Genomic DNA, 26,312 nt, shown 5'->3' with positions numbered 1-26,312 from the left:
AACACAAAGGTTATTCCTGATTAATTTTTCGAATTATTTTATAATTAAAGGCGTTAAGAAACCTTTGGTGACCCCACAGTTTAAATGTCTATCGTAGGTACGTCATGAACAGTAGTTGTTACAGACAAACGTTCACGTAAATTGTCCCAGTCAATTGATGATTTTGATGGGTCAATCAATGGCCACAGCTACACTGTTTTGAATTTCATACTATTTGTTTTTTAAAGAACTGTTTGAGTGTTGATGCCTGTGTGTCTTATTTCAAATGTCAGTTAATCCACGATATGCTTAAAAGGCAATATTTTCAACGTAACGAGTACACACATTGTTGTGAACAATTCATTGCAAGTCAAACAGATTTTTTTTTTTTCAGATCGAACAATCCAGAACTTATATCGAAATAATTCCTTTGACATTCACATGCTCATGGAAATATGTACATGCATTACTAGTACACTCTGAATTAAGTCATGAAAATAAACGGCCACAGTCATGTATACCTAAAATATTCTTTCTTCACAATGTAATTTAAATTCGAAATCTAAAAAATTGAGGTATCAGATTTTCAAATATTATATTATGTAAATAAAAAGCTGCTAAGATGGGGTATGCGTGCCAATGCAACTACTCTCAATCCAGTTCATAATATTTATCCAAAGTTAAAAACTATAGGTTAAAGTACGGCAGTAATCACGAAGACTTGGTTCACACCGAACAGCAAGATATAAATGACCCGAAATGACTGGTGTAAAACAAATTCAAACAGGGAACCCAATAGTTAAATCTATTAAAAAGAAAACTAAAAAAAACAAAAACAAAACGAGAAACACCCATGAACCATATCATCTGACGACAACCCCTGCACAACATATAATCCATCTCTTGGATTTGATTGACATACAACCATGACATCAACAGCTCCTTCGATAATTATGATGAATAGTGTGTTTTGAGACTTTTTGTACAAACGAAAGGCGTTGTAAGTGCTTATAACAACTGAAAAGTTAAAACATGCAGGAGTTCATCACTAATGCGAGTTGAATGTGCTCGATTTTACTTTTAGATGAGCGTTTTAGTTCACAATTTACGGTACTATAAATACGAGAAGATAAGCTTCATATTCATATCGTTTTAATCAAGTCAATGAGGATGGACAAATATAATTTAAAATCTATGTAGATAGTAACTATGTTATTGCTACAACTCCTTATTACTATGAATAATGCTGACTACAGAAAAGATTTGATAGAATTGATTTATTTTTATTTTCTTAAACAATGCTAAAGCTCGAGATACACCTCCCTCTCCTTTCATCTCACCTAGAACCTTAGAATGAAATTCAAAACAGTGTAGCTGTGGCCATTGATTGACACATTAAAATCATCCATTGACTGGGACAATTTAGGTGAACGTTTGTATGTAACGACCAATGCTCACTATGTACTTTTTAAAGACACTTAAACTATGGGGTCACCAAAGGTTCTCAACACCTAAATAAAGTAATTCAAAAAATTAATCAGAAATAACACGATATTTTGATTTATATCAATTATATAAATCAAAACACAAACTCATTTTAAGGTTATTCCTGATTAATTTTTCGAATTATTTTATTATTAAAGGCGTTAAGAAACCTTTGGTGACCCCACAGTTTAAATGTCTATCGTAGGTACGTCGTGAACAGTGGTCGTTACTGACAAACGTTCACGTAAATTGTCCCAGTCAATGGATGATTTTAATGTGTCAATCAATGGCCACAGCTACACTGTTTTGAATTTCATTCTATTATTAAATTGTGATCACATCAATAGTTTTAATTTTGTTCACAGTCTTCTTTTTAAAAAGTATAAAGACATTATATAAACTTTAACCTAATTGTTTATAAACGGGTAAAAGTCTTCAATGTTCTTTTTTCATGTGACAATTATATTGTCGTCTTAGACTGAATTCCATTTCACAGATATGACACTGGTATGGTGTCTCTCCTGTGTGGATTCGAATATGTCTGGTTAAATCACATTTTGAAGTAAACGCCTTTAAACACACATCGCATTTAAAAGGTTTTACTGCAGTATGTAAGCGTGTATGAACTTTCAAATGCCCTGACTTCTTAAAACTTTTCCCACATGTATCACATTCATGATTTCTGTCTGTATCTATATACTGATGTTTTGGTTTATTAGGAAAATCATAGATTTCATGATTTTTCTGTATATGTAAACCGAACATTTTTCTACTCTTGAAAACTTTTCCACAAATTTCACAAATATGTATGTATATTCCGTCTGCCGCATGTTCTTTCATATGGGAAATTGCAATGTCTTGTTTGGAAAATTCTTGACCGCAAATTTCACAAAATTTTAGATTTAAATCTACATTGTTTTTCTTTGCATACATATCTTGATTTAAATCTACATTGCTTTTCTTTGCATGCCTTTTTTTATGTTTATTCAATGAACTCCTGAAGCGAAAAGTCATATTGCAAATTGAACATTCGTAAGGCTTTTCACTCGTATGGGTTATCATATGATCATCACGTGTTCCTTTGGCACTGAAACTTTTACCACACACGTGACATTCGAACGGCCGATCACCTGAGTGAATTCTCATATGGGTGATTAGGCATTGTTTTGATGCAAAATATTTATTGCATATGCTACAGTTGATCGTAGAACCTGTGTGGATTTTACTGTGTAAATAAAATAATTCTAAACTTTTGATTTTTTTTCCGCATAAGTTGCATTTTACTTGTTTGTCTTGTACATCGGTTTTTACACCAGATTTCGAAATATTTTCTGTACAAAATGATTTCTTATTGGAGGTACAATTTGTTTCCTCGCTATACATGAGATTCATGAAAAGGGGGACAGAATCGGGATCATTAATCTCGGAAGAATTTACGAAGTAGTTGAGTTCCCCATCTTCGTGATTGAGGAATTCGTCACTTGATATACTTTGGTGTATATCTGTGTCACCGACATTTACGCTTGTATCAACATTATTTGAATTGTTCATGGTATGCTTGACTATATGTTTCTTAAAGCAATCAAAATTGGAAAATTTCGAAAAACAAAATTTACATTGGTAAGTCTGGTTTCCGTTGTGTGTTTTCATGTGTGTTTCCAATACTGTCTTTCTTATAAAGTTACGACCACAAACATCGCAATGGTGTGGTTTAATACCAGTATGGAGTTTCAAATGTTCAACTAACGTACTACGGTGTCGAAATTTCTTTCCACAATTCTGACAGCTATGTCGTTTGAATCCAGAATGTCCATCCATATGCAGTGATAAAGCATATTTGCTACTGAGAGTTTTTCCACAAGTCGTGCAAAGAAATTTTGCTTTATTGGATTGCATCTGAGTACTCGTAATTTGACTTTGAAAAATGAGTTTCGGGTGCTAATTAATAATTCGCCAATTCTTTTGTTTGTTCTTTGGCCAAATTTGTTGTCTGTTAATCCAGTTGTCTTTGGGATACTTTCAAACGATGTAATTGGAACCGTGATCCACTGTCCTGTTTCATACAATTTGTGATTTACAAATTTCTTGTTTGAACTAAATAGCGGATTAAAACTTTTTTTGACCATTCGAATTTACAATAACTTTTCCTGAAACAGAAGAAAAAGTGTAAATTAGTATCAGAGAAGTACATGTACATTTTAAGTACTTATTGTAGCTTATAACCACAGACATGTTTTCACCCAATTGAATGCTCACATTACTTTTGGGACGTTCTTTCAAAAAGTAACGTTTTGTCGTTCCTTCGTCAGACTTTGTAATTTGCCTTACTAGGCTATACTATAATATTGTACATAGTACACGTGGTTGTGCTTGTTTTCTTTGACAGCTTTTGGTTTTTATAGCCGACTACACAGCATGGGTTTTCTTATTGTTGAAGGCAGTTAGGTGATCGATCTGTGATTGATTATGTCCACATTATTTTAACTTTGGTGGCGAATAGTTGTCTTCTTGGCAATCATATACCATCTACTTTTTAATATTGTGGGTCAAATATAATTACTTTGACATATTTTGTATATCATAGTGACACTCAGAGAAAAAAACATATCGACATGTCTTTGGGCGAATAATGAAGACATATCAATATCTGTATACGGTATTTTATTAAACTGTAAATACGATCTTCGTATCACACGCAAAAAATGAATTTGTATTCATGACGTATGAACAAACAATAATATAGCTCTACTTTATGTGTATTACTTTCTTGATTCTCGCATTTTTAGTTTGGCTTATAACATTTATTAGATATAGGAAGATGTGGTGTGAGTGCCAATGAGACAACTCTCCATCCAAATAACAATTAAAAAAAAGTAAACCATTATAGGTCAATGTACGGCCTTCAACACGGAGCCTTGGCTCACACCAAACAACAAGCTATAAAGGGCCCCAAAATTACTAGTGTAAAACCATTCAAACGGGAAAACCAACGGTCTAATCTATATAAAAAAACGAGAAACGAGAAACATGTATAAATTACATAAACAAACGACAACTACTGTACATCAGATTCCTGACTTAGGACAGGTGCAAACATTTGCAGCGGGATTAAACGTTTTAATGGATCCAAACCTTTTCCCTTTTTCTGAAACAATAGCATAACATCACAACATAGAAAAACACATTATAAAATGTCAATTGGCAGGCCTAACTCAATCAAAAAACGTAAATTAATACACTATGAACGAATAAATTTGATCGGCGATATCTGAATGCAAATGCACAGTTAATAAAATATTAGGGACAAACAAACAAGTCCAAACAAAGCCATGGCAAGACACCACTGCGAAATATTTAACCCTTCGAAAATATTCACTTTAGAAAAAAACCGGTTTTAATAATACAGGTTATAAATCTTGAAGTTTATACAAATTTAGTAAGAAGAAGTGAAAATTTATACAAAATAACAAAAAAGCATTATACATTTGTAAACAGTATCAACAGGTCGAATTAACAAGAAAATACGATTTGAGAGTACTCGCAGTTACTGACAGCTAGTTAAAAGCCAAAAACAATTAATAATTTAGTTGAATTGTAAGAGTGCACAACTAGAACATAAATATTAGTACCTTTAAATGTTGTTTACGCACCAACTTCCTCCGCCAATAAAAACTGCCCACCATGAAATATTTGTGCTGTTTAACGCCACATTCAACACTATGCAGCCACTAAACAGTTACTATTATTGAATGTGGTGTTAATCAAAATAAAGCCACTATTGTTGAATGTAGCGTTAATCAAAATACAGCCACTAGCGTGAATGTGGCGTTAAACAACAATCAATAATAATTATTATTGAACTAGTATTCGTACTTATTTCTGCTATTATGTTGCTGTCTTATTTATATATCTCATATCTTAGTAAAAGTGTATGCAAACCATGTGAAATTTTATATTACGGTATAATATAGAGTTGCTCTAATGGTATTACATAGCAATATATTTTAATAAACAGGATACTTGAATTATCTTACCTTCTCTGCATGGTATGTGTGAATATCCATAAGAATATCGTAGACGCATGTATACACAGCAGATCCGTTCGGAAAGAATACAATATGAAGGTAGGGTATTTTTTTGATGTACAAATAGTCATGTACTTTCAGTTTTATTATGCCTGTAGCCAATTTATTTAGCGAACAACTATCTTCTACCAAAATTTAGCCGACGGAAAAACTTAATATAAAGGAAAATATGAATGAATTGATATGTATAAATCAAATCAATTAAGGACAATCATGTTTGAAAGCTAGTGACACATTGCTCATTATTAATACTTATAATAATTGATATATTCTTAACTTTTTAATTCTATGATATAAAGTAAATGCTTAAGGGTTTTTATATTCTGTTCTATCATTAGAAATCTTGTTTTGAGGTGCTGTTAGGGTGGCGTGCAAATTTTGTGTAACCCAAAAATAAAACCATAGTTTTCTTTAGAGCATTATCATATTTAAAAAATGTATTTGTTTGTTTTTATCGATAAATAGCTAAATTAAATATTTTCACAAGCTAGGAATTGTACGTTATAGTTAAAAAAAAAAACTACTGTAACATATCAACAGACCTATTTTATTTCAAAAATTCTTGAAAATTTCAAATTACATGCTAAAAAATATAAAGGAAAACAGCCTATGCCAATGTCTACAATGACCGGACTTACAGAAAATACGACAAATAAAATGTTCCATCATAAAAAATTGTACATCCCTGTGTGTGTTATTTGGGTGTAGATTTACAAATAGTATAAACTTTGCAAAACATTGCTGATCAAAACTTGTTCCATTTCACGTGCAAACATGTGTGTATAATTTAACTTCATTTGGAAATAATGAACAGATTCTTTTAACCAAATAGGGCACATATATATACTCCATTACGGAATTTTCCTAAATCATAACATATTCCTTTTCAACATGTAGCACCAACCATCAAATTCGTTGTTTACGAATATTTGGTATGCCCCCACCTACGATAGTAGAGGGGCATTATGTTTTCTGGTCTGTGCGTCCGTTCGTCCGTCCTTTCTTTCGTCCGTCTGTCCCGCTTCAGGTTAGAGTTTTTGGTAAAGGTAGTTTTTGATGAAGTTATAGTCCAATCAACTTGAAACTTAGTATACACATGTTCCCTATGATATGATCTTTCTAATTCCATTGCCAAATTATAGTTTATATCCCAATTTCACGGTCCACTGAGCATAGAAAAGGATAGTGCGAATGGGGCATCCATGTACTGGGGACACAGTCTTGTTTTTTTATTCACCAGTCAGTCGAAATGACAAAAAAAAAGCAGTTCTTGGTAGTAAACTTTTGAGGTATATGAGGGTACTGTATATGTCTAATATTTTTGGTTACTTCTCATTTTCTTTTTTTTTTATTATCTTCTGAACCACGATTATTATCATTATTCCAAGCATACATTCCTATATCTTATTTGTTTTAAATAAAAGTAACAGTATAGTAAACCGCTGTTCATATCCACTAATTGAGAGAAAACAGATCCGGGTTACAAACTTAAACGAGGGAAACACATCAACTATAAGAGGAAAACAACGAAACAACAGATCACTGAAGTGCAACAATAAAAAAAACAATCAATAATGCAACATACATAGAAACGAACTATTAACTACCATATTCCTGACTTGGAACAGGACCTTTTAACAAAAATAATAGTTGGATGAACCTGGTTTTCTTGCTAGCAAAACCTCCGCGCTGTATGACAATGTTGAATTTTAGTTTGACTCTTTTTTCTCCTTGTAACGTCATTATATGATCTGGATCTTGTTTATAAAATAGCTTTGATTATTTGGAATATCTTCTAATATTCATTTCGTACTATGAACATCAAAGTTATTCCATTTCACCTTAAATTTTTACAGGAAATTTTATCTAGCTCTTATTGTATAGTTTTATTGTTGATATTCACCCCATATGTACCAAATGTTAGATTATGTTTATTTATATTACAGAACTTTCTTGATATTTCTAATAGGAAGATTTAGTATACTTAACGACAAATTTTTTTTTTATTTACCTGTGGAGAATTTGAAAACCGTTTTATTTCAAAAGTTAGGATTTTGTATAAATTGTTTAAATATTTCACAGTGATATGTTTTTTTCGTGCAAATTCAAATGTTTATTAATTTTTCATAATAAAAATTTAAATCAACGCGTTGATTTTAAGTCTTATAAATGTACTGTGTTATTGGAAAAAAAAACTGTTTATCAAAGTTTACAAAAATAAACATCTCCCCCCCCCCCCCCCAAACCCCTTTCACCACCACCACCACACACACATAGTGAGTTACCCTTGGATGTATTTTGTTGTCACTGTTGTTGTTGTATTTCTGTCTAATATTAGTTGACCAAGAATCTCAAGAATGCGTAAGAAAAAAACTCAAAATCTCAAACAGACATACAAGGCACAACACTTAGCTATTATGGAACTCGTAGTGGACGGAATTTAACTTGATTCTGGCAGAAAGTGGAGTTCGATTTCCTCAAACGGATTTATTTTTTAACTTGACTACAGTACATACTTTGCCTTTGAAAAATATGGAATTATTAATAAAATAACTGAAATATGCTAGATTACACTTCGATGACTGGGGCATTATTATATCGTAACCTTTTTGTCTGTGTACGTGCTGAATGCACGTAATACAGTCTGTATATACTATGATATAAGATAGATATTTAGATTGACAATATCATGAATAATACGCATTTATCTAATAAGATATATACGACTACACGTGTATAATCCTTGCCAATTTTGTTACATGAGCACTTGTGATGCAGTGAATTTCAGAAAAAGCAGAAAGAAACATGATTACGCTTATGTAACAGGTTATTGGCATTAAAGGATATTTAGTTATCAACATATTGCAAGTAAGTTAAGATATGTATAAATTACTAGTACTACTTATCAATTCAATAAAAATCTTGTAAGTACACTGTATGTATGCAATCGACAGAGTATTTGTACATGTTAGCAAGTATAACTCATTCATTTTATTTTTCATTTGTTTTGAGGAATTGTGGTGAAAAAGATAGAGAGAAATACACACTTATTCTATTGACAAAATTGGAGCAACCATTTGATTGTTTGAAAAGTCGACAAGACGGGAGCGCTTTAAAAACCTTTTTAGAGGTTATGGCATCCTTTAGAAAAACTGCTATTTTTTGCATCAAGACTTCAAGTTGAATCTTTGAAGAGGATACATGTACTATATATTGTATTATGTGATTTTATTTTAAAAGTTGAATTAAAATAAATTAAATGATTAGATGAGCGATTACTTAATTCGCAATGTGAATTCATTTAAAGATCCACTTATAAAAGTTTGATAATTGAGTAAATAACATTTTGATGTTTCTATCAAAAGAGTAAATAATAATAAAACATAATTATATGACAATATTCTCAACATTTCTCCAATCTCAATTTGAAATGGAAATTATCTAGCAATTATGCTTAAAAAAACCTAGAACTGCAACTTTTTCAACTTTTTTACTTTAAATCTCAACAAACTAGTGGATTCATCCAATGTCTATCTCGGTTGCAAAAAATAATGTTAAAATTACGGAAAGAAAAGGCATTGTGCAATTATTCATGACACAAATTCGTTTATCATAACACACATTCACTAAGCTCAAATGAAAATAAAATATGAGCAAATGAACAGCGCTTTAGGTGTAGTTATTTTTCTCAAAGTCACAAAAAGCCTTCAACATGGAGTAAAACCTTACTGCACTTGTTTTCATTGAAGAGCTTTGCTAGACGTCGATAGCGTAATGTCTGTGGGTAATTGTAGATTATATAGCTTGTACACAAATACCGTAATAAATTAACTGACAATATTACTGTAACATGTAGCAACGATACGAACATATTTATAATGTTTAAATGTTCCCAAAATAAATGTTTCTCTTTGCTACGGTGTATATTGATAAAAATTGGTAATATCTGATAATCAATCAATCTTTTCTAACTCCACAAATGCATTATTTTCCCACTAAGTTGCACTGAAAAAAAAAACAGTTTGTAACTTTGAGTATTTTTTTAAAGCTTACGTGAAACATGAAATAAAGTTGTTTTTTAGAATCGATTAATCATACCTTAGGTAAAATGTCAAATTATAGGACAAACAAAAATGTGTATAACAACCACCTGTCCAATGCCATTACAACTAAAGACAGGTTGTTAACTTGATTGAGACGTGAAATAAAGCAGTTTTTATTATCAAATAATTGGACGAGAACTAACAAACGAAACATCTTAGCCATAAGGAATCTGAGGCGTATACAGAAGTTGGAAACAGATACAGATCTTCAAAACTAAGGTAGATTTATGGTATACCGCCATCTTGGATTGCAGAATCCCATTACAAATCTGCAAATTTGGAGACATTTTTGCAATTTATTGTTTATTTATATTAAGAAATATTATTTAATGTGAATGCTTAAAAGTATCAATCCTGGTCAGACTTCATATATGCAAAAGTTGAAATGTCCCTTAATTCTTTAGCTGATTTGTGGGCTGCAACATGTTCGACAAGCTGTTACAAACTGTAATCCAGTGCATTAACTAATACAATATATTATTTGTTTTGTTGCATTTTTATTATAGGTAAAAATGGGGAACCAAATGAGAAAGCATATACCGGAAAAAGACTTTGAATATCTAGAAAAACATACAGATTTCCAGAAACCAGATATTATGGAGTTTTATAAAGAATTCATGGTGAATAGTTTCATAAAATACATGTATAACATATTATGAGTATCAAAATGTAATTTAAATTTTTGCAACGATAAATAGAAGATCGAATTATTTTTTAAAAGATCAGCTATTTTACATATTAATTTTATTTGAATTTTCTTTCAATTGATGTATAAAAAAAGTGAGATTCTGAAAAATGGAAATGACTATATCAATGTCTGATAATTCTGATATATTATACAAAAGTCATGTTATTAAAACATTTAATGAATGAGAGAGACTTTTTGGATTAAACCAGCAATCAGAAACATCTGAAAATAATTTTCTAACTACAACAAAATTTAAGTATTTGTTTCTGCATTTGACAATTGAAAATATAGCTGGATGAAAATTAGCGACTTTTTTGCCAGCTGTCCCTTCTGCAATTATGTGTATCTTTTATAATCCTGGTACCTTTGATAACTACTATTAATTTACATGATGTGTACCTCATTTCAGAAAATCAATCCGGATGGAAATATGAAGCTTGAAGCTTTTAAAGAATTTTTGAAAGGGTGTTACAAAGAAAGTAGTTCCGACTTTGCTGATAACTATTTTCGTGCTGCAGATAGAGATAAAAGTGGAAAAATAGATTTTAAAGAATTTTTATTATTCTTGAACCATGAATGTACTGCAGATCCAGTGGAAAAACTGAATTGGGTGTTCGATTTATTTGACATTGATGGCAACGGAACCATCGAAAAACCAGAAATGATTAAAATTTATAAGGTAACAAGTATATTCCATGTAGTTTACTTTTACAGATTGTGATTTGGATGGAGAATTGTCTCATTGGCACTCATACCACATCTTCTTATATCTATATTCTGTATATGTATTCAGCTTTATGCATTTTGAATTGAACCAAACAAATAAACACATTCACGTTCACAGGTACAGCACATTGCATCATATTTTAGACACAATACATTTTAATTGAATGTATGACAAAAATATAATGATGGTTCATCAAAAATATGCATACTCTTTGCATGCCACACGGAAACGGTCTACAAAAAAATGCAACCGACTTGCAAGTGGACAAACTGACAATACCTAGTCAAAAAACAAAAAACGATCAAATGACAGTATAAAAGACAAAAAATAGAAACTAATTATTATAATAGACAGTCACTGATTAATACGAAACCTACTAAAATCGGGGGGGGGGGGGGGGGGTCAGTGCTCCGAACGGTTAGGAAGATCCTGCTCCACATGTTGCACCCACCGTGTTGCTCCTGTAAGTACACATTTTGCGATTAAGTCTTATTCGTTTGGTCATTTTTTAGGAAAAGAGAATGAAAATTTGGTAACGAACATATTTGTCGTCATCTGTACATGTAAAACACATGTTCCATGACAGTCGACCATTTCGTGATGGTGCAAGGAAAATTTCCAAAGGATGATTTCAATTTAACCACTCGGAACTCTTGATTTATAATCCTCTATGTAAGCACCAACTCTAGATATCAAGGAAATCATGACAGGAAAGTTAAGCTCTGTAATATCGTATCACTTAAGAGATATTATACTCTATATTTGGAAAGTAAAGAAACGGGAAGAATATGGATGGCAACCACAACATATAACTTGGTTCGAGTTACCAAGTCAGTTGTAATAGGAACAGGAAATATATAAATAAATTCAGAACCGCATCTGTTTTTAAATTTCTAACCTTATTTTGGATTATTACTACGTAGTTTGTATTGTTGCAAATCTAAAAGTCTTTCTAAGCTATTTTACTGTACATTACATTTATTTCTACTTCATCAGATATTTTATGGGTTTGTTTTTATCTATGGTTTGAAAACAATTACATGATTTGAAGTTTAACATTTCTTAACCTATTAAAAGAAGACATTGATTCTTTGAATTATTTTCTTTCCTATTTTGACGATTTATTTTTGATATTATATACATTGTATTTGCAGACAGTTTTAGCTTTAAGGAAGAAACGATCAAAATACGACACAACTCCAGAACAAATAGCTGAGAAAATGTTTGAGATATGCGACAAAAATGTTGACGATAAACTAACAAAGGTAGAATTTATAACAACATTCATGGAAGATCCTGTTTTATATGCAATATTCTGTGGAACTATGACAGAAGAAGACGAAGAGGACACGTGACATCCTAAGTTTTCTGTATTTAATGATTTGGTTGATAAATGAAAATGACAAAAATATTGCTTTTACATTAAAACTTTTTTTTGTTATAAAATTTGTAAATTCGGTGTTTATAAGTTAAAGGTTTGTACATAGTCCTATATATTTTAACAGTTAATGGTATGCGTAGTCCTATCTATCTATACTATTAAACGAGAAGACCTCATTTTGTGTGTCGCTTCTCTTCCTTCGGGATTTTCGGGATCAGGACCCCTCCGACCACCTCTCAACTTAGCCTTAGTCGGTCTTATTCATTTATACAAGATTCATATCCTACCATTGGCATGATAATAAGGCTCTCAAAAGAAAAAGCACTGATGGATTGTCCTAGAAGCAAATTTTATTAGACTAATAATGGTCTATATATAAGCAGTGACATTTATTTCATGGATGAAGCGGTGCAATTTTTTTAATTTGACTCTTTCCAAAAGATGCATTGTAGCAAAGGAGAAGAATGATTGTGGTCTGAGGCCAGAAACACGAAAATAATTAAATTTAAAAGAAGGGAAACAAATATCGTACTTTGAAAGAAGGGAGAGCTTTTGATACCTTTTATGAAATTTTCCATACATAATATCTTTTACAAAATATCAACCTACAACAAGCTGTATATGCCCGCGATTTCGCGGGTGTGTTCTAGTATATTTTAACAGTAAATGAAGTGTCGGGTATATTTCTTTTAACAGTAAATGGAGTGTCGGGTATACTTCTTTTAACAGTAAATGGAGTGTCGGGTATACTTCTTTTAACAGTAAATGGAGTGTCGGGTATACTTCTTTTAACAGTAAATGGAGTGTCGGGTATACTTCAGAATTCCAGAATTTCTGCATACATTGTATTTATATAGTTATAGGACGAAATGGTATGAGTGTCAAAGAGACAACTTTCCATCCAAGTCACAATTTATAAAAGTAAACCATTACAGGTAAAGGTACGGTCTTCAACCCGGAGCCTTGGCTCACACCGAACAGCAGGCTATAAAGGGCACAGAATTTTTTTTAGTGTAAAACCATTCAAACCGGAAACCAACGGTCTAATCTATATAAAAAAACGAGAAACGAGAAACGCTTAGTCTTATGAACCAAATCAACAAAAGACAACTACTAAACATCAAATTCCTGACTTAGGACAGGTACAAACAATTGCAGCGGGATTAAACGGATTATATACATGAAGTGAAAAAACTGAGCACTGGAATCGTCTGCTTCTGTCTGCTGGAAATACAAATATATATAAATTGTTGTTCGATTCCTTCCGTGCAAAACATTATTTGGTGATAACAATTTTCATTGTTATTAGGTTAAGTAAACTACCCTCCTTTAAGAGTCTGACAGATAACCAATCTTCTAGCTGTCTGTAGGACAAGACTACTTCGAAAGAAGGGTATTATACCTTACCTAATATTGACTTCACAGTTCAGCTAGCAAGCAATTTTACCCAAAGATATTACTTTTAACTACACCCAAATGCAATCGGCTGTATAAACGGTACTAGTTGAACTGCTCAAGACGAGCTTTTCCACATTTAATGTCTATTCCGTTTGAAAATCAAGCTTGAGCGGGAGCATTCGTGTCCTCAGACGCATTCTTCTTTAATGTTTTGTATTTCATGTTGCATGTAATTTGACAAAAAATAAAATAAAATAGAATTTCAACAAAATTTAAGATTTTAATATGATCAGTTAATAGTGTATAGCAAACATTTTTTTTTTTAATTTCAAATATTAAATGTATGGATTTTCATAATAATAATATCTGCAGATTTTGCATGACACAGATAAAGAGAGAGATGCTTTGTGATTTTTTTTTAATCTTGATAACGGCGTATTGCTAACCATGGATTATAAAGGACTAATATAGTATTAAGTGTGCATCTACTTAAATAAATGAATAAACAAAGATTTAGTTACAGAGTCATATGCAAACATAACAGTGAACAACGCAGTTATTTTAAAATAGTATAAGAGATATTAAACCTGTCTAAGCGACAACATATCTATCATCGTCTAATTTGGTGGTACAAGAGCTATGGAAATATTCCTTGGATTTGTACTGCTTAGTTTCAATGGATATCATAGTGTGCTCGGTACAGATGATTTTTATCATGATACCTTTCCGGATGACTTTCTCTGGGGTGTGGCAACTTCATCCTACCAGATAGAAGGCGCGTGGAATGAAGGAGGTATCGTTATCATTTATATTTTTTCTGATTAAAATCAATGTGTCGGAGAAAACATCTTGGAGTTTTGGGAATACATACTAATATGTACTAATTATTACATATTTGTATCTAATGAAAAGCTTCCTATCAAAATCTTTAAATTAAACAAGAGGCTTAACTTAAAGCCATTCACTCCAAAAAGAGTGACCGTCTACTTACTATTTAGTATATATTGACAAAATTTGACTTTTTATTAGATCTTGCTTTGCTGATCACTTTTGTGATCAAAAGTGTCTATTTTTCTATTATTATATTTTGTACGATATATAGTAAAAACGCAAAAAAGAAATGTTAAAAATCGTCATCAAAAGGAAATTCAGAGCCTCTAGTCTGATAAAAAAAATAGTAATATTATCATTTCCTAAAAACAAATCTTGTTCCTTTATGTTATTGGAAAAATCTTGTTTCTAGAATAAAATTCACTACAAAAGGTGGATGTCTAGTTCCGAAATATGTCTCATGCATAATCTAGAAGAAATCAAATAAAATAAGAGGCTCTAAAGAGCACTAGTCGGTCACAAAGGTCTACATGCATAGTCTACAAAATTCATGACTAAAATCCATTTCGTTTGTTAAACATTAAAATTAAATAGCAGGCAAAAAAACAAACAATTGAAAAGTGAAATATCTCACTTTGTACATCAACTTTTCAAAAGTAGGCATGCACTATATTGAAACATGTTAGGGAAGGGTTCAGCAGAGGAGGATTTATAGAGTGACCCCCTTACAGAACTTCATATATGATAAATAAAAGTACCACTCCAAAAGTTGTTAATCACGCCGCATTGTGTATGAGTCTTTAGTAAATCCGAAACTTGCAGTTCAGTGGTTTCTTTAAAATTTCCAACGGTAACACTTTTTAGAACACAACAAAACATATGTAAAACATATGTACATAATAAAACAAAGCAATGTGACATTTTGAACCGTAGTGTAGACAATAAAACAACATTAATCGGATTCAATTAAATACAGACAGATCATATTTAGTAAACCTTTAGTCTTGTATGACAGTAGCAAGTATGCCTCGCCATTTGTGTTTTAGTTATGATGGTTTAAATTAATGTTATAATTGGTGTTTTTGTATATCTAAACTTCTCCACTATTCATGTTTATCTCCAGGAAAATCAGAACATATATGGGACAGATTTAGTCATGACAATAATAACTGGCATAACGATACAGGAGATATAGCATGTGACAGTTATCATAAATATATGGAGGATATGCAACTGATCAGAAGTCTCGGGGCAAGTTCTACTTTTGTAAAGATAGAATTAAAGTTAGAGTTATCTTCCTTCAATTTGAATTCTTGTCTGCTTTGTCGGAGACAAACACATTAGAAAAAACTAAACTTTAGAAAAAAAACCGTTTTTGAACAATTTTCATTTGTTTCAGCCTTAACTTATATAGTTACATGTAGTATAGTAAGGATATTTTATCAGACTTGTGTATACAATATGTCTGAATTTGGGGGTTGGTCAACAAGTTTTAAGTTAAATAGGAACATTAAAATTATGTACTGATTTACACATGTTAGAAATATAAATAAAGATTTAAATAAATTTTGTCTTTGCATTAACATGTGTGTCGTACTTCATGATAAAAGGTCAGAGAGCACTAGCGATCTTATCACAGGTGCTTGAGGACAGGATCCTGTTTTGAGCTCCCCCTTATTATCATAAATCTCAGATTTTTTTTTTAATATATATCACTTATTAGTACCATATATATACTTTTTAACTCTAAATATGCATGTTTACTATCAACGTGAATCTCGACTATACGCTCTATAGTCAAGATTCACATTACTACTGATTATCATAAGGTAGGTCTTTCGGGTAACTGTATGTGTAGGAACTGTGACAGTGTTAAAAGGCAATTGGAAAAATCTATAAAAACAAACAAACAAAGCTGTAATTATCCGTTATGCCCAGGAAATAATATCTATAGTGTCGTTTTCAGTCTTCTCCAGATCTCTTTTTTGCTTCGCATCACGGTTTAATTTGCCTTAAACATACAGAGAATACTTAGTCTATATTAATATAATTTACTTGACCAGTATTCTTTCAGGTTGACTTTTATCGATTTTCAATAGCCTGGACACGGATTATTCCAGATCCAATAGCTTATAGAACTGGTAGAAACAAAAGCTTAAACCAACCTGGTGTCGATTACTATAATAATGTTATCAACGAATTAATTAAGTACAACATTAAACCTTTAGTTACTCTCTATCACTGGGATTTACCACAAAGTCTTCAAGAACAGATTGGAGGATGGAATGGCTCTGATATAGTAGATTATTACAACGACTATGCAGACGCAGCATTTAAAACATTTGGCGACAGGGTACGTTGTGTATTGTTAATTTATTTCTCAACATCTCTGGGACCCTCTATCTGTTGAAGACTCTGTAGATCTTTAATAAAAAGATACCTCAGAATCAGAAATCGTTTGAAATAATGTTATTGTAATAACGTATTACACATGACATACAAGTTAAACAGTTTCTAATCCATTAGAGTCAAATGAGATACATGTAACCATTATTGCTGATCATTGGGCAAAATAAAACACTTTAAATATGGTTGCATTGACAGTAATTTTCGTCGACATGACTATAACATTTAACTCATAGTAGACAAAGTTAATTGCTATTTACGACATATCCAAGTTAATGTATTGACTAGATAAGTTCCAAAACAGTACATGACAATAAAACTCGTTAAAAAAAACTTCTACTTTGAACAGGTCAAACATTGGATCACGTTTAATGAACCCTGGGTAATCTGCTGGATGGGACACGGTTCCGCGGAATATGCACCCGGTATCAAAGAACCTTCTGTAACACCGTACAGGTGTGGTCATCACATTATCAAGTCACATGCAAAAGCATATGATACATACAAGCACCGGTATAAAACTACACAGAAAGGTATTGTAGTATCCTATATAGTGTCAACCTACTGAAATCAGTTATGTGTTTGTACATACTTTTGATTAATTAAGTGCTTTCTATGCTTATTTATAAAGAGAATAAAGATACGATGTGGTATGATTGCCAACGAGACAACTCTCCACAAGAAACCAAATGACACAACAAATTAACAAACCCATATACCTCATACGGTCAGCTATGTTCATTAAAGCTTCACGCAATCTCCGAAATCGACGCTTCAGTCAGCCTGTATAATCTATATATTGTAGTTGCTAGCTTCTACATCATTAGGTCTCTGGTGGTGAGTTAGTTGTATCATTGGCAAGCATAAATGTAGCTACCACATCCTAGTAGTTTATATAGCCAAAAAGAGAGTTCATTAGTTTTTAATATTTTTGATGGGGAGGGGTAAAAGTTTATTCCCTTGAGGAGAAAAGTACACTTGGTATGTCATGTAATAGATGCCACGTGTTTAAGCTTCGAAGAAATTTGGAGTGCCACGGGAAAATAGGGGTTTAACCGCATTAAAGAGGGTCAGATATTTTAGCAACTAGCTAACTACGCGGATCCCTACATGAGTTATTTCGAGGGTTCTTCAGTTTTCTATGCTGTGTCTTTAGTACTATTTTTTTGTTTGTTGGTCTTTTGATTTTTTAGCCATGACATTGTCAATTTATTTTCATTTATGAGTTTGACTGTCCCTCTGGTATCTTTCGTCCCCTTTTTAACGTGTAAAAGGCGTTGCACTCCCTTTGCACGATGAATTGGATATCTCGTCCCCAGTTACCAGACATGGATACGTACTTAGATGAACCTACAACCGACTTTGTCAATGGTTTACGTACTGCTGGTCGGAATAAGACTTTAGTGACAACATTTCTATTTAAACACTCATTGTTGACTTTTTCCGCCTTATCTTCAAAGAAAGTAAACAACTAGTTCCGCATCATTTTGGAAACAACGATCACTTTTAATTATTACTTCCCTATTGTTTGAAATTAGTGGAACACACTTATATCACTCTTCATTATCCCAAACGTATCCAAATACTAGTATGTAATGTGCATTTAAAATTTTCCTCCAATATGATGAGATGATTTGCAACGAAATGCTGCGGTAATCATCAATCATTGTAAAATCAAATTTGTTGTAGGTATTGTGGGAATAACGATGAATTCTGATACTATGCATCCTAAAAATGAAAGTAACCAAGAACACATCGATGCTGCAGAGCGTGGACAACAGTTCATGCTTGGTTGGTTTGCTCATCCTATCTACAAAGATGGCGATTATCCAAAGGTTATGAAGGACAACATTGGTGATCGTTTGCCTAAGTTTACACCACAGGAGATTGCACTCAATAACGGTTTGTCGTCTTTTAATTACGAATGTTACTCATGAAACGAAATTGATTCTTATCTGAGCGACTTGTAAGATTTTTGCAATCATAAATAAGTCTCTGGAAATGGTTTGAAAATTTGGATGTAACACTTCTTCTAATTGACTGAAAGTTTATTGTCTATCAGCTCATAGACATAACTTTGTCATGACTTTGTGATTGGGATATCTTCAATGTTTTTTTTCATAATTTACTCCTTAAAAATGAAATAACTGTATATGTTTTCTTATCATTCGAATTAACCTCTTTTGAATGTTATTTCTTCATAGTCAGGGTAAAAACGTAGTCATTCCTTTATTTTTTAGCCTTAAAGCTTCTAAACGTGACACTCTAGATCTCTTTACGCAATGTAAGTGTAAAGTGTGTGTGTTAAGGTTCATGTGGACCCTTTGCGTAAAATGGCCGTATTTTCACCTCAAAATTTACTCTGAGTACAGACAAACCTGTTCATCTGGAAAAGTTTTAAGGCATAGCATGTCCTAGATAAATAGAATTCGAATGCATTGTATGATTTAGAAAATTCATAACTTAACTGGATTTTGCCGTGCACTTTTTTGAAAGAGGTTTGAGAATCTCTCCTCATATAATACATGTTGTGAGAAGTATTGATTTAAATGGACAATAGATGGACAATTGACATCTGCAGACACTAAGTGATTTAAACTGTGTAAAATAAATGGGTGGACCGTATCAAAAGAAACTCGGGTGATTGTTTATTTTGCTAGCTTCTGCAGGCTGGAAAAAACTGGACATCAAAATCCAGGTAAGTTTTTAATTATCTAAAACTTATACTACATATAACTTTTATATATCTAGTTCCTGCCATGCCTTAAAACTTTCCTAGATGTACCAGTTTGTCTGTACTCAGTAAATTTTGAGGTGTAAACACGGCCATATTTTTCAATTCCTTATGATGAACCTTTACAGATTGACTTGAATTTCTTATTAGGTAGCTTCGATTTTTTTGGATTGAACCACTACACGACCGTTTTAGTAGAACCAGCAAAGAAGGAGTTTGGTTTTCCAGGTGATTTGCGGTTACAGCTATCAAGAGATCCATCGTGGACAGGGTAAGTGGTCATTAAGTTTGAGTCAGCAACTAACTTAAGCTTTTAATAGGGAAAGAAATAATAACTGACTGTATATTTATAATTATTCATGACACAGACACGAATACCGCAATGAAAAGGCGGTTTTATTATTGCTCTTCATCTCAAAATGACTTCGAGGCTTTAATATTAGCGCTTTAATGGAGCTTTGAAGATTTTCCTCGCAGTTCGGTATCTTTGAGATTTTACTTTTTTTGTGAGCTGACCTGTAGAAGTAATCTTAATTGTTCTTAGTGAGGTTTTTTTAAATAAAGGAAACGAATCCAGTTAACATTTATAATTTATATATTGTAGGTCAGGATCATACTGGTTGAAAGTTGTGCCGTGGGGGTTTAGGGATATGTTAAATTGGATTAAAAAAGAATACAATAATCCAAAAGTAATTATAACTGAAAATGGAATCACTGATAATAATGGAACAACCAATGACCCGCACAGAATTAATTACTACCGACAATACATCAACCAACTACTTAAAGGTAAGTGGTCAAACATTGAAAACAGCAAGTTTTGGGAGATTTTCACAAATACGTATTCAATGTTAAATGCATTAAAATATATTTACATAAAATAGTAATTTTCGTTAAATCTATGGCTTCATGTTGATGCTCGCAAAGGGTGTAGTTCTTTTAATATCATATAATAAAAATGTATCGAATGAAGTAGTTATCGTTTGGTTAATATTTTCCAAACTGGGCAAGTATATGAACTGCATCTGGCTTGGACAGAAGTTTTTATAAATGGTTCAGCTGAAGGACGCCTCCGGGTGCGGGAATTTCTCGTTGCATTGATGACCTGTTGGTGACCTTCTGCTCTTGTCTGCTCTTTGGTCGGGTTGTTGTCTCTTTGGCACATTCCACATTTTCATTCTCAATTTTATTTTGCTAAAAAACAAAAAAAAAATGAAATCTGATGTTAGTTTATTTACAAGGTCAATTGTCAGAAGTAAGAAAGTTCGAAACATTTTAAAATTGGAGATTAAGGGAAAAACTCCATAAATTCACGTACGATAACTTCCTAAATCAGTTTCTGTTTACTATAATATAGTTATAAGAAGATGTCGAATGAGTGTATATGCAAGCTATAAAGGGCACCCAAAATGACTATTGTAAAACCCTTCAAACAGGAAAATCCAGTTTTGACGGTTCTATATAAAACGACTGAAACGAGAAACACTTGTGAACCACACAAACAGTCGACACTAAACACCCGGTTCCTGACTTAGGAAAGGGGCAAACGAATGCAGCGGGTTTACAAGTTGGCGATAGGCACACATCTTCATCCTTACCTGAAATAACAAACAGTAGTATACATTTATCATTGTAGTGCAATCAATTTGTTAATGTTGTCTCTATGACATTCATACTTCTATCGATCTAAGTGAAGTGTGCCTTTGATAATTATAAATGTGATTTTTGCAAGATTTTAATGCTCCTTCTTCAAAATTATAATTTTCTTAACGTTACAAATCACATGCATAATACATGTATAAGAATTCACAAAGTCTAAACGTGTAAAAGCACCAAGGGGAACCGAAAGTGCAATGTGTGTTGTGACAGTCCATTAGAGAAGTAATCTTGAATTTTATCCAATTAAAAAAAAATCTTTTCAAGATGACCTGTATACTTGAGTGAGATCATCTTAAACGAAGGACCTCTTTGTTGTATTACATCTAGAAAGGACCGACTGACCCTGAAGAAACCATAATATATGTCAATACCATTTTATATATTTTTATAGTTTGAATTCACAAATTGTAAGACTTTTTGCGTATTTTGTATGCGGTGTACAGTCGTTAGTCTGTCCGATATGTATTAAACTTGTTGTTTCCTATAGCTAGACTCTTATACAATGTACAATGCGAATTACTTTATTTAATGTCAATGTCATTCCATAAACACGTCTGCTTTTTCAGTCCTGAGAACAAATGTAAAAAGAGAAACAAAACTAATTTCCAACATTTTGGAATAATTTCAACCTAACCTTCTGAAAGATATTACTTTGTTTCATTAAAAAAAAGAGTGGCGAACGTCTATGCAAGTATCTTGCCTTGGGGAGGGATACATCCTACTTTGTAAAAATCACTCTGATTCAAACAAAAAATCACTGGAACTGACCTTATCGAGGTGATTGATTTCTTGATTTCTTGATTTACGTTTGGAGGAGGTGTTTTTCAACAGACTGTGGGAATTCCAATGGGAACAAATTGTACCCCTCTTCTTGCCGACTGGGTTCTTTATTATTATGAGGCTGACTTCATACAGGAACTTCTTAGGAAGAAAGATAAGAAGTAAGCAATATCCTTAAACTTCAAGTCCCGCTATATAGATGATGTTCTCTCACTAAATAATAAAAAATTTGGTGACTTATTTTAACGAATCTATCCCATTGAACTTGAGATAAAAGATACAACAAATACAGTTAAGTCTGTCTTATATCTTGACTTACATCTAAAAATTGACAATGAGGGTCGGCTGAATACAAAACTTTACGACAAAAGAGATGATTTCAGCTTCCCAATTGTGATCTTTCCATTTCTATGTAGCAACATTCCAGCAGAACCTGCATACGGAGTTTATATCTCCCAATTGATACGATATTCCCGGCCATGTGTTTCCTATCATGATTTCCTTGATAGAGTATTGCTGCTCAAAAGGAATCTATTGAACCAAGAGTTCCAAATGGTGAAGTTGAAATCATATCTTCGTAAATTTTACGGACGCCATCACGAGTTGGTTGACCGTTATGGAATAACCGTTTCACAGATGATATCGGATTTGTTCCTTATGTCGTTACTACAATACTCTTCCCTTTTCATGAATGTGAACTACCGGATTTGTAATAACAAAAGCAACACGACGGGTACCACGTTTGGAGCATGATCTGTATTCTCCCGGAGCACCTGAGATCACCCCATGTTTGTTTTTTTTTTGGTGGTGTTCGTATTGCTCAGTCTTTAGTTTTCTATGTTGTGTCTTCTGTACTATTATTTGTCTGTTTGTCTTTTTTTTTAGCCATGGCGTTGTCAGTTTATTTTCTATCTATGAGTTTGAATGTCCCTCTGGTATCTTTTGTCACTCTTCTGCTTTACGCATGGTATGCCGTCTTGGTTATACGCTTGTTATTTCTGCCGTTTTGCAATTTACCAATATTTCAACACATTTTATTTTTTCAGCTATAAAACAGGATGGCTGTAACGTCTTTGGATATACGGCATGGTGTCTTTTGGACACTTTCGAATGGAATAGAGGATTTCATGAGAAGTTTGGACTTCATTCCACAGACTTCAGCGACCCTGCTAGACCAAGAACACCAAAGCGTTCAGCTGCAGCATACACCGAAATAGTAAATCAAAATGGATTTCCTCCGGTTGGAACGAGTACTACTGCTTCAAGTGGGAACACAAAAATAATAAATCAAAATGGATTTCCTCCGGTTGGAATAAGTACTCCTGCTTCAAGCAGTAGCAGTGATGTTCAAAACTTAATTATGTTGATATTGTTGTGTGTTTCATTCTTTTGTATTTTGAATGAGTGATCAAGGACAACTTGAGTTCAGTATATCTGATACTTATCAAAAGCTTAGTTAGTTAGCGCATTGCTTTAAAATTAAGTTTGTTATATTGTAACGCTGTAGTCTTGTACATAAACATTTTCGGGTTACTCAGTAAACAATCATGCACGCTACTTTCAGTTTCTTTTAATTAAGTCAGTGATAATTAGTTTCTCTGCTTCCATATCAAACCAGTCCCGTAGCTGTTATGCAATTTGAGCTACCATTCTGTAAATTAGATTGTAACTCAACACCAGGGTTAACAAATATAATAATTTATTAAACGGAGCTTTTGCTAAAAGGAATGGGAATCGTAGATACAAATTTCTTGTTTTTAGGTTATAATAATTCTTATTTTATGAAAAAAAAACCACAATGAATCTACCAGAAAACATACTGAAGATGATATTTCAACAGACAGTCGGTTTTCCAATGGGAACCAATTCTGCACCCCTACTGACCGATATTTTTTTGTACTCGTATGAAGCAGAATTCATTCAGAACCATCTAAACGACAAAAAGAAAAAGCCCCTTGCAAAATTCTTTACTTTTACTTTGAGATATTTTGATGATTTCATATCACTAAATAACTCATATTCCAGCCAATAATCACATCTCATATATCCCAGTGAACTTGAAATTAAGGATACTACTGATACTAGACTGCTTCATACCTTGATTTTTTCCCCTCAATATTGACTCAGATGGACGACTTCACACTAAAATATATGACAAATGGGACGATTTCAACTTACCAATTATCAATTTCCCATTTCGCAGCAGTATCATACCTCTGCCCCATCGTATCGGGTTTACAGATATCAGAATACATAATGATTAGACAGTAGATACTAGTATTGTGTTCGTCCGGACACACTATAATCCGTCCCGTAACATTTTGGGCATACGAATAAAGGCAAAATCAAGCCTAGAGAAGAGGACAAGAGCAAGAATATTTATTTTATGAAAATCATCGACGCAGAAAATTATATCGCAAATTACAGTGTATCTATCCCCTGTTGTGGTCATGACGAATGTTTTTATCTAGTTTAGTACATACCTAAGGGGACCATATTTGTAAATCAGAAACTAAAATACAAAACACTGATTACAAAGTTCCGAATCGCACGTCCGGTGTAAATGTTATTTTATTTATACCGGTATATATGTAAGTGTTTTGTGTTACATTTAACAAGCTGTACAATCGAATAATCATTCATTTAGATTGTTAAAAAGAAGTATCTGGTTAAGGTTTTCAATACTAAGTAACTTATTTCATTTTGACTGACTTATTTCTTAAAAATTAGACATGTGTTTAGGGACGCAAATTTGATTTCCTAGAAAGGAGGGTTATGGGGAATATTCTTTCAAAAATGCACAACTGAGTTGTGTACAAAGGTGAAAATATACATGTTATCTTAGCAAGAGGTAAAACATAGTATTCCGTTCTCAATCCGTAAAAATCCTCATGTGCCCCATCCGGAATAAAAAAAAAACTATTGGTCATCCCGTAGAAGACGAAATATTCTACGGCACGATGTTGATAAAACCGTACATAACAGTCACAAGATTATCAACAGAATTTTTCTCATGTTTTATATACATTGAAGACCTTTCCAAAATAAGTTAGTATTTGTGTTTACTTAAGGTCCAGTGGCAAATATGTCATGCCTATTTTGAACGAGAACAATGTAACAATCATCCAATGGGTATGTTATTTAAAGAAATTTACTGTGATAACTGCCATTGGTAAATGAAGGTAGCTATGATGATTAGAAAATATTAATTTGCTTTGCATCGATTCCTTAATTATAGGCTCATACAGTTTTTAACTTGTCGTTTACATGTGGTTCTCTCCCTACACGAGACATCAGATTCTGTCCTGAGTTGTAGCTAGGCGTCTCGATACATTCCGAGCAGTCAGATCGGCGTTAACATTCAAGATGGGGTTTACTGCAGGATGGGACACTGCATACTGTGATGTACGAGTATACAACTGTTACATAATCTATGTTCTAAATCAACATTGAAATGCATTCCTTCAATTATCGTAAGTACCGTCTTCTTTTTGGTTCTAGCCAACACACTACCCTATTTTTCCAATAACATCCTTCATCCCAGTTTACCCACTTTGCGAAACAAATTATAGTTTTGTGAATAACTATCAGACGTGAAGTTACCTGAATTTCCTGAATCATCTTTATCTTACCTCCTATACATTTCTAGGAATATGATTGGTTAAAAGCGTCCTCGTGGAAACTGTGTATATTTAATATTAGGTTAGTTGGAAGGCGGGGCTTATTTCATACACGGTTAGTAGTGGAGTTGCGTCCCTTTATATTCCATATAAGGTAATAAGGAGGAGGGGCTTATTTCATACACGGTTAGTAGTGGTGTTACGTCCCTTTAGAAGAACAAAACAGTACTGAGAAAAAATATTAAAGGTTTCAAGAGACGAAGAAAGTGATGATAAAGTGAAATAAATTCATTAAACACATTTAAATCTAACAGGTTGTCATTGTTGGCATCTGTTTTTGTAGGATCAAAGGAAGTAGCTACTGACCCCATATATTACCGTATTAGGTCACTAGCACACTATGTAACTAATATTTTATTACACCATATCCATTTCC

At 32.7% G+C, this 26,312-nt stretch overlaps 2 protein-coding genes and 1 long non-coding RNA gene across 4 annotated transcripts; 2 read left to right on the top strand and 1 right to left on the bottom strand.

The window, feature by feature from the left end:
• Positions 1-1,114: 1,114 nt before the first annotated feature.
• Positions 1,115-5,717, bottom strand: LOC143073102 (uncharacterized). The gene is made up of 2 exons (XR_012977393.1): positions 5,499-5,717; positions 1,115-3,611 (listed from the first exon to the last, which is right to left on the bottom strand). It is a non-coding gene; the product is annotated as an uncharacterized LOC143073102 (long non-coding RNA).
• Positions 5,718-8,253: 2,536 nt separating this feature from the next.
• Positions 8,254-12,513, top strand: LOC143073098 (neurocalcin-delta A-like). Of its 2 annotated transcripts, none has more exons than XM_076248412.1 (4): positions 8,254-8,417; positions 10,159-10,272; positions 10,750-11,019; positions 12,222-12,513. In XM_076248412.1, the coding sequence occupies exons 2-4, from the start codon at positions 10,165-10,167 to the stop codon at positions 12,420-12,422; spliced, it is 579 nt and encodes a 192-aa protein (XP_076104527.1). In that variant the 5' UTR covers positions 8,254-8,417; positions 10,159-10,164; the 3' UTR covers positions 12,423-12,513. The 2 variants fall into 2 exon arrangements, with proteins under 2 accessions (XP_076104527.1, XP_076104528.1); XM_076248413.1 differs by lacking the exon at positions 8,254-8,417 and adding an exon at positions 9,729-9,871.
• A 1,918-nt stretch (positions 12,514-14,431) lies between these two features.
• On the top strand, positions 14,432-23,813 carry LOC143073097 (myrosinase 1-like). The gene is made up of 8 exons (XM_076248411.1): positions 14,432-14,639; positions 15,801-15,928; positions 16,752-17,030; positions 17,433-17,616; positions 18,773-18,985; positions 19,968-20,088; positions 20,422-20,606; positions 23,303-23,813. Exons 1-8 carry the CDS (start codon positions 14,486-14,488, stop codon positions 23,662-23,664), a joined length of 1,626 nt encoding a protein of 541 aa, XP_076104526.1. The 5' UTR covers positions 14,432-14,485; the 3' UTR covers positions 23,665-23,813.
• Positions 23,814-26,312: the final 2,499 nt, after the last annotated feature.

Source organism: Mytilus galloprovincialis, chromosome 4, assembly GCF_965363235.1.
Source record: "Mytilus galloprovincialis chromosome 4, xbMytGall1.hap1.1, whole genome shotgun sequence".
NCBI classification, from domain to species: domain Eukaryota; kingdom Metazoa; phylum Mollusca; class Bivalvia; order Mytilida; family Mytilidae; genus Mytilus; species Mytilus galloprovincialis.
The sequence above is the reverse complement of the archived record's forward strand: the minus strand, read 5'-3'. Positions and strand labels throughout refer to the sequence as shown.

Coding starts and splice junctions, on each gene's coding strand:
- LOC143073097 (XM_076248411.1), top strand. CDS start 14,486: ATGGAAATATTCCTTGGATTTGTACTGCTTAGTTTCAATGGATATCAT. Junction 15,929..16,751: donor AACTGATCAGAAGTCTCGGG/GCAAGTTCTACT, acceptor GTATTCTTTCAG/GTTGACTTTTATCGATTTTC. Junction 17,031..17,432: donor TTAAAACATTTGGCGACAGG/GTACGTTGTGTA, acceptor TACTTTGAACAG/GTCAAACATTGGATCACGTT.
- LOC143073098 (XM_076248412.1), top strand. CDS start 10,165: ATGGGGAACCAAATGAGAAAGCATATACCGGAAAAAGACTTTGAATAT. Junction 10,273..10,749: donor AGTTTTATAAAGAATTCATG/GTGAATAGTTTC, acceptor ACCTCATTTCAG/AAAATCAATCCGGATGGAAA. Junction 11,020..12,221: donor AAATGATTAAAATTTATAAG/GTAACAAGTATA, acceptor TTGTATTTGCAG/ACAGTTTTAGCTTTAAGGAA.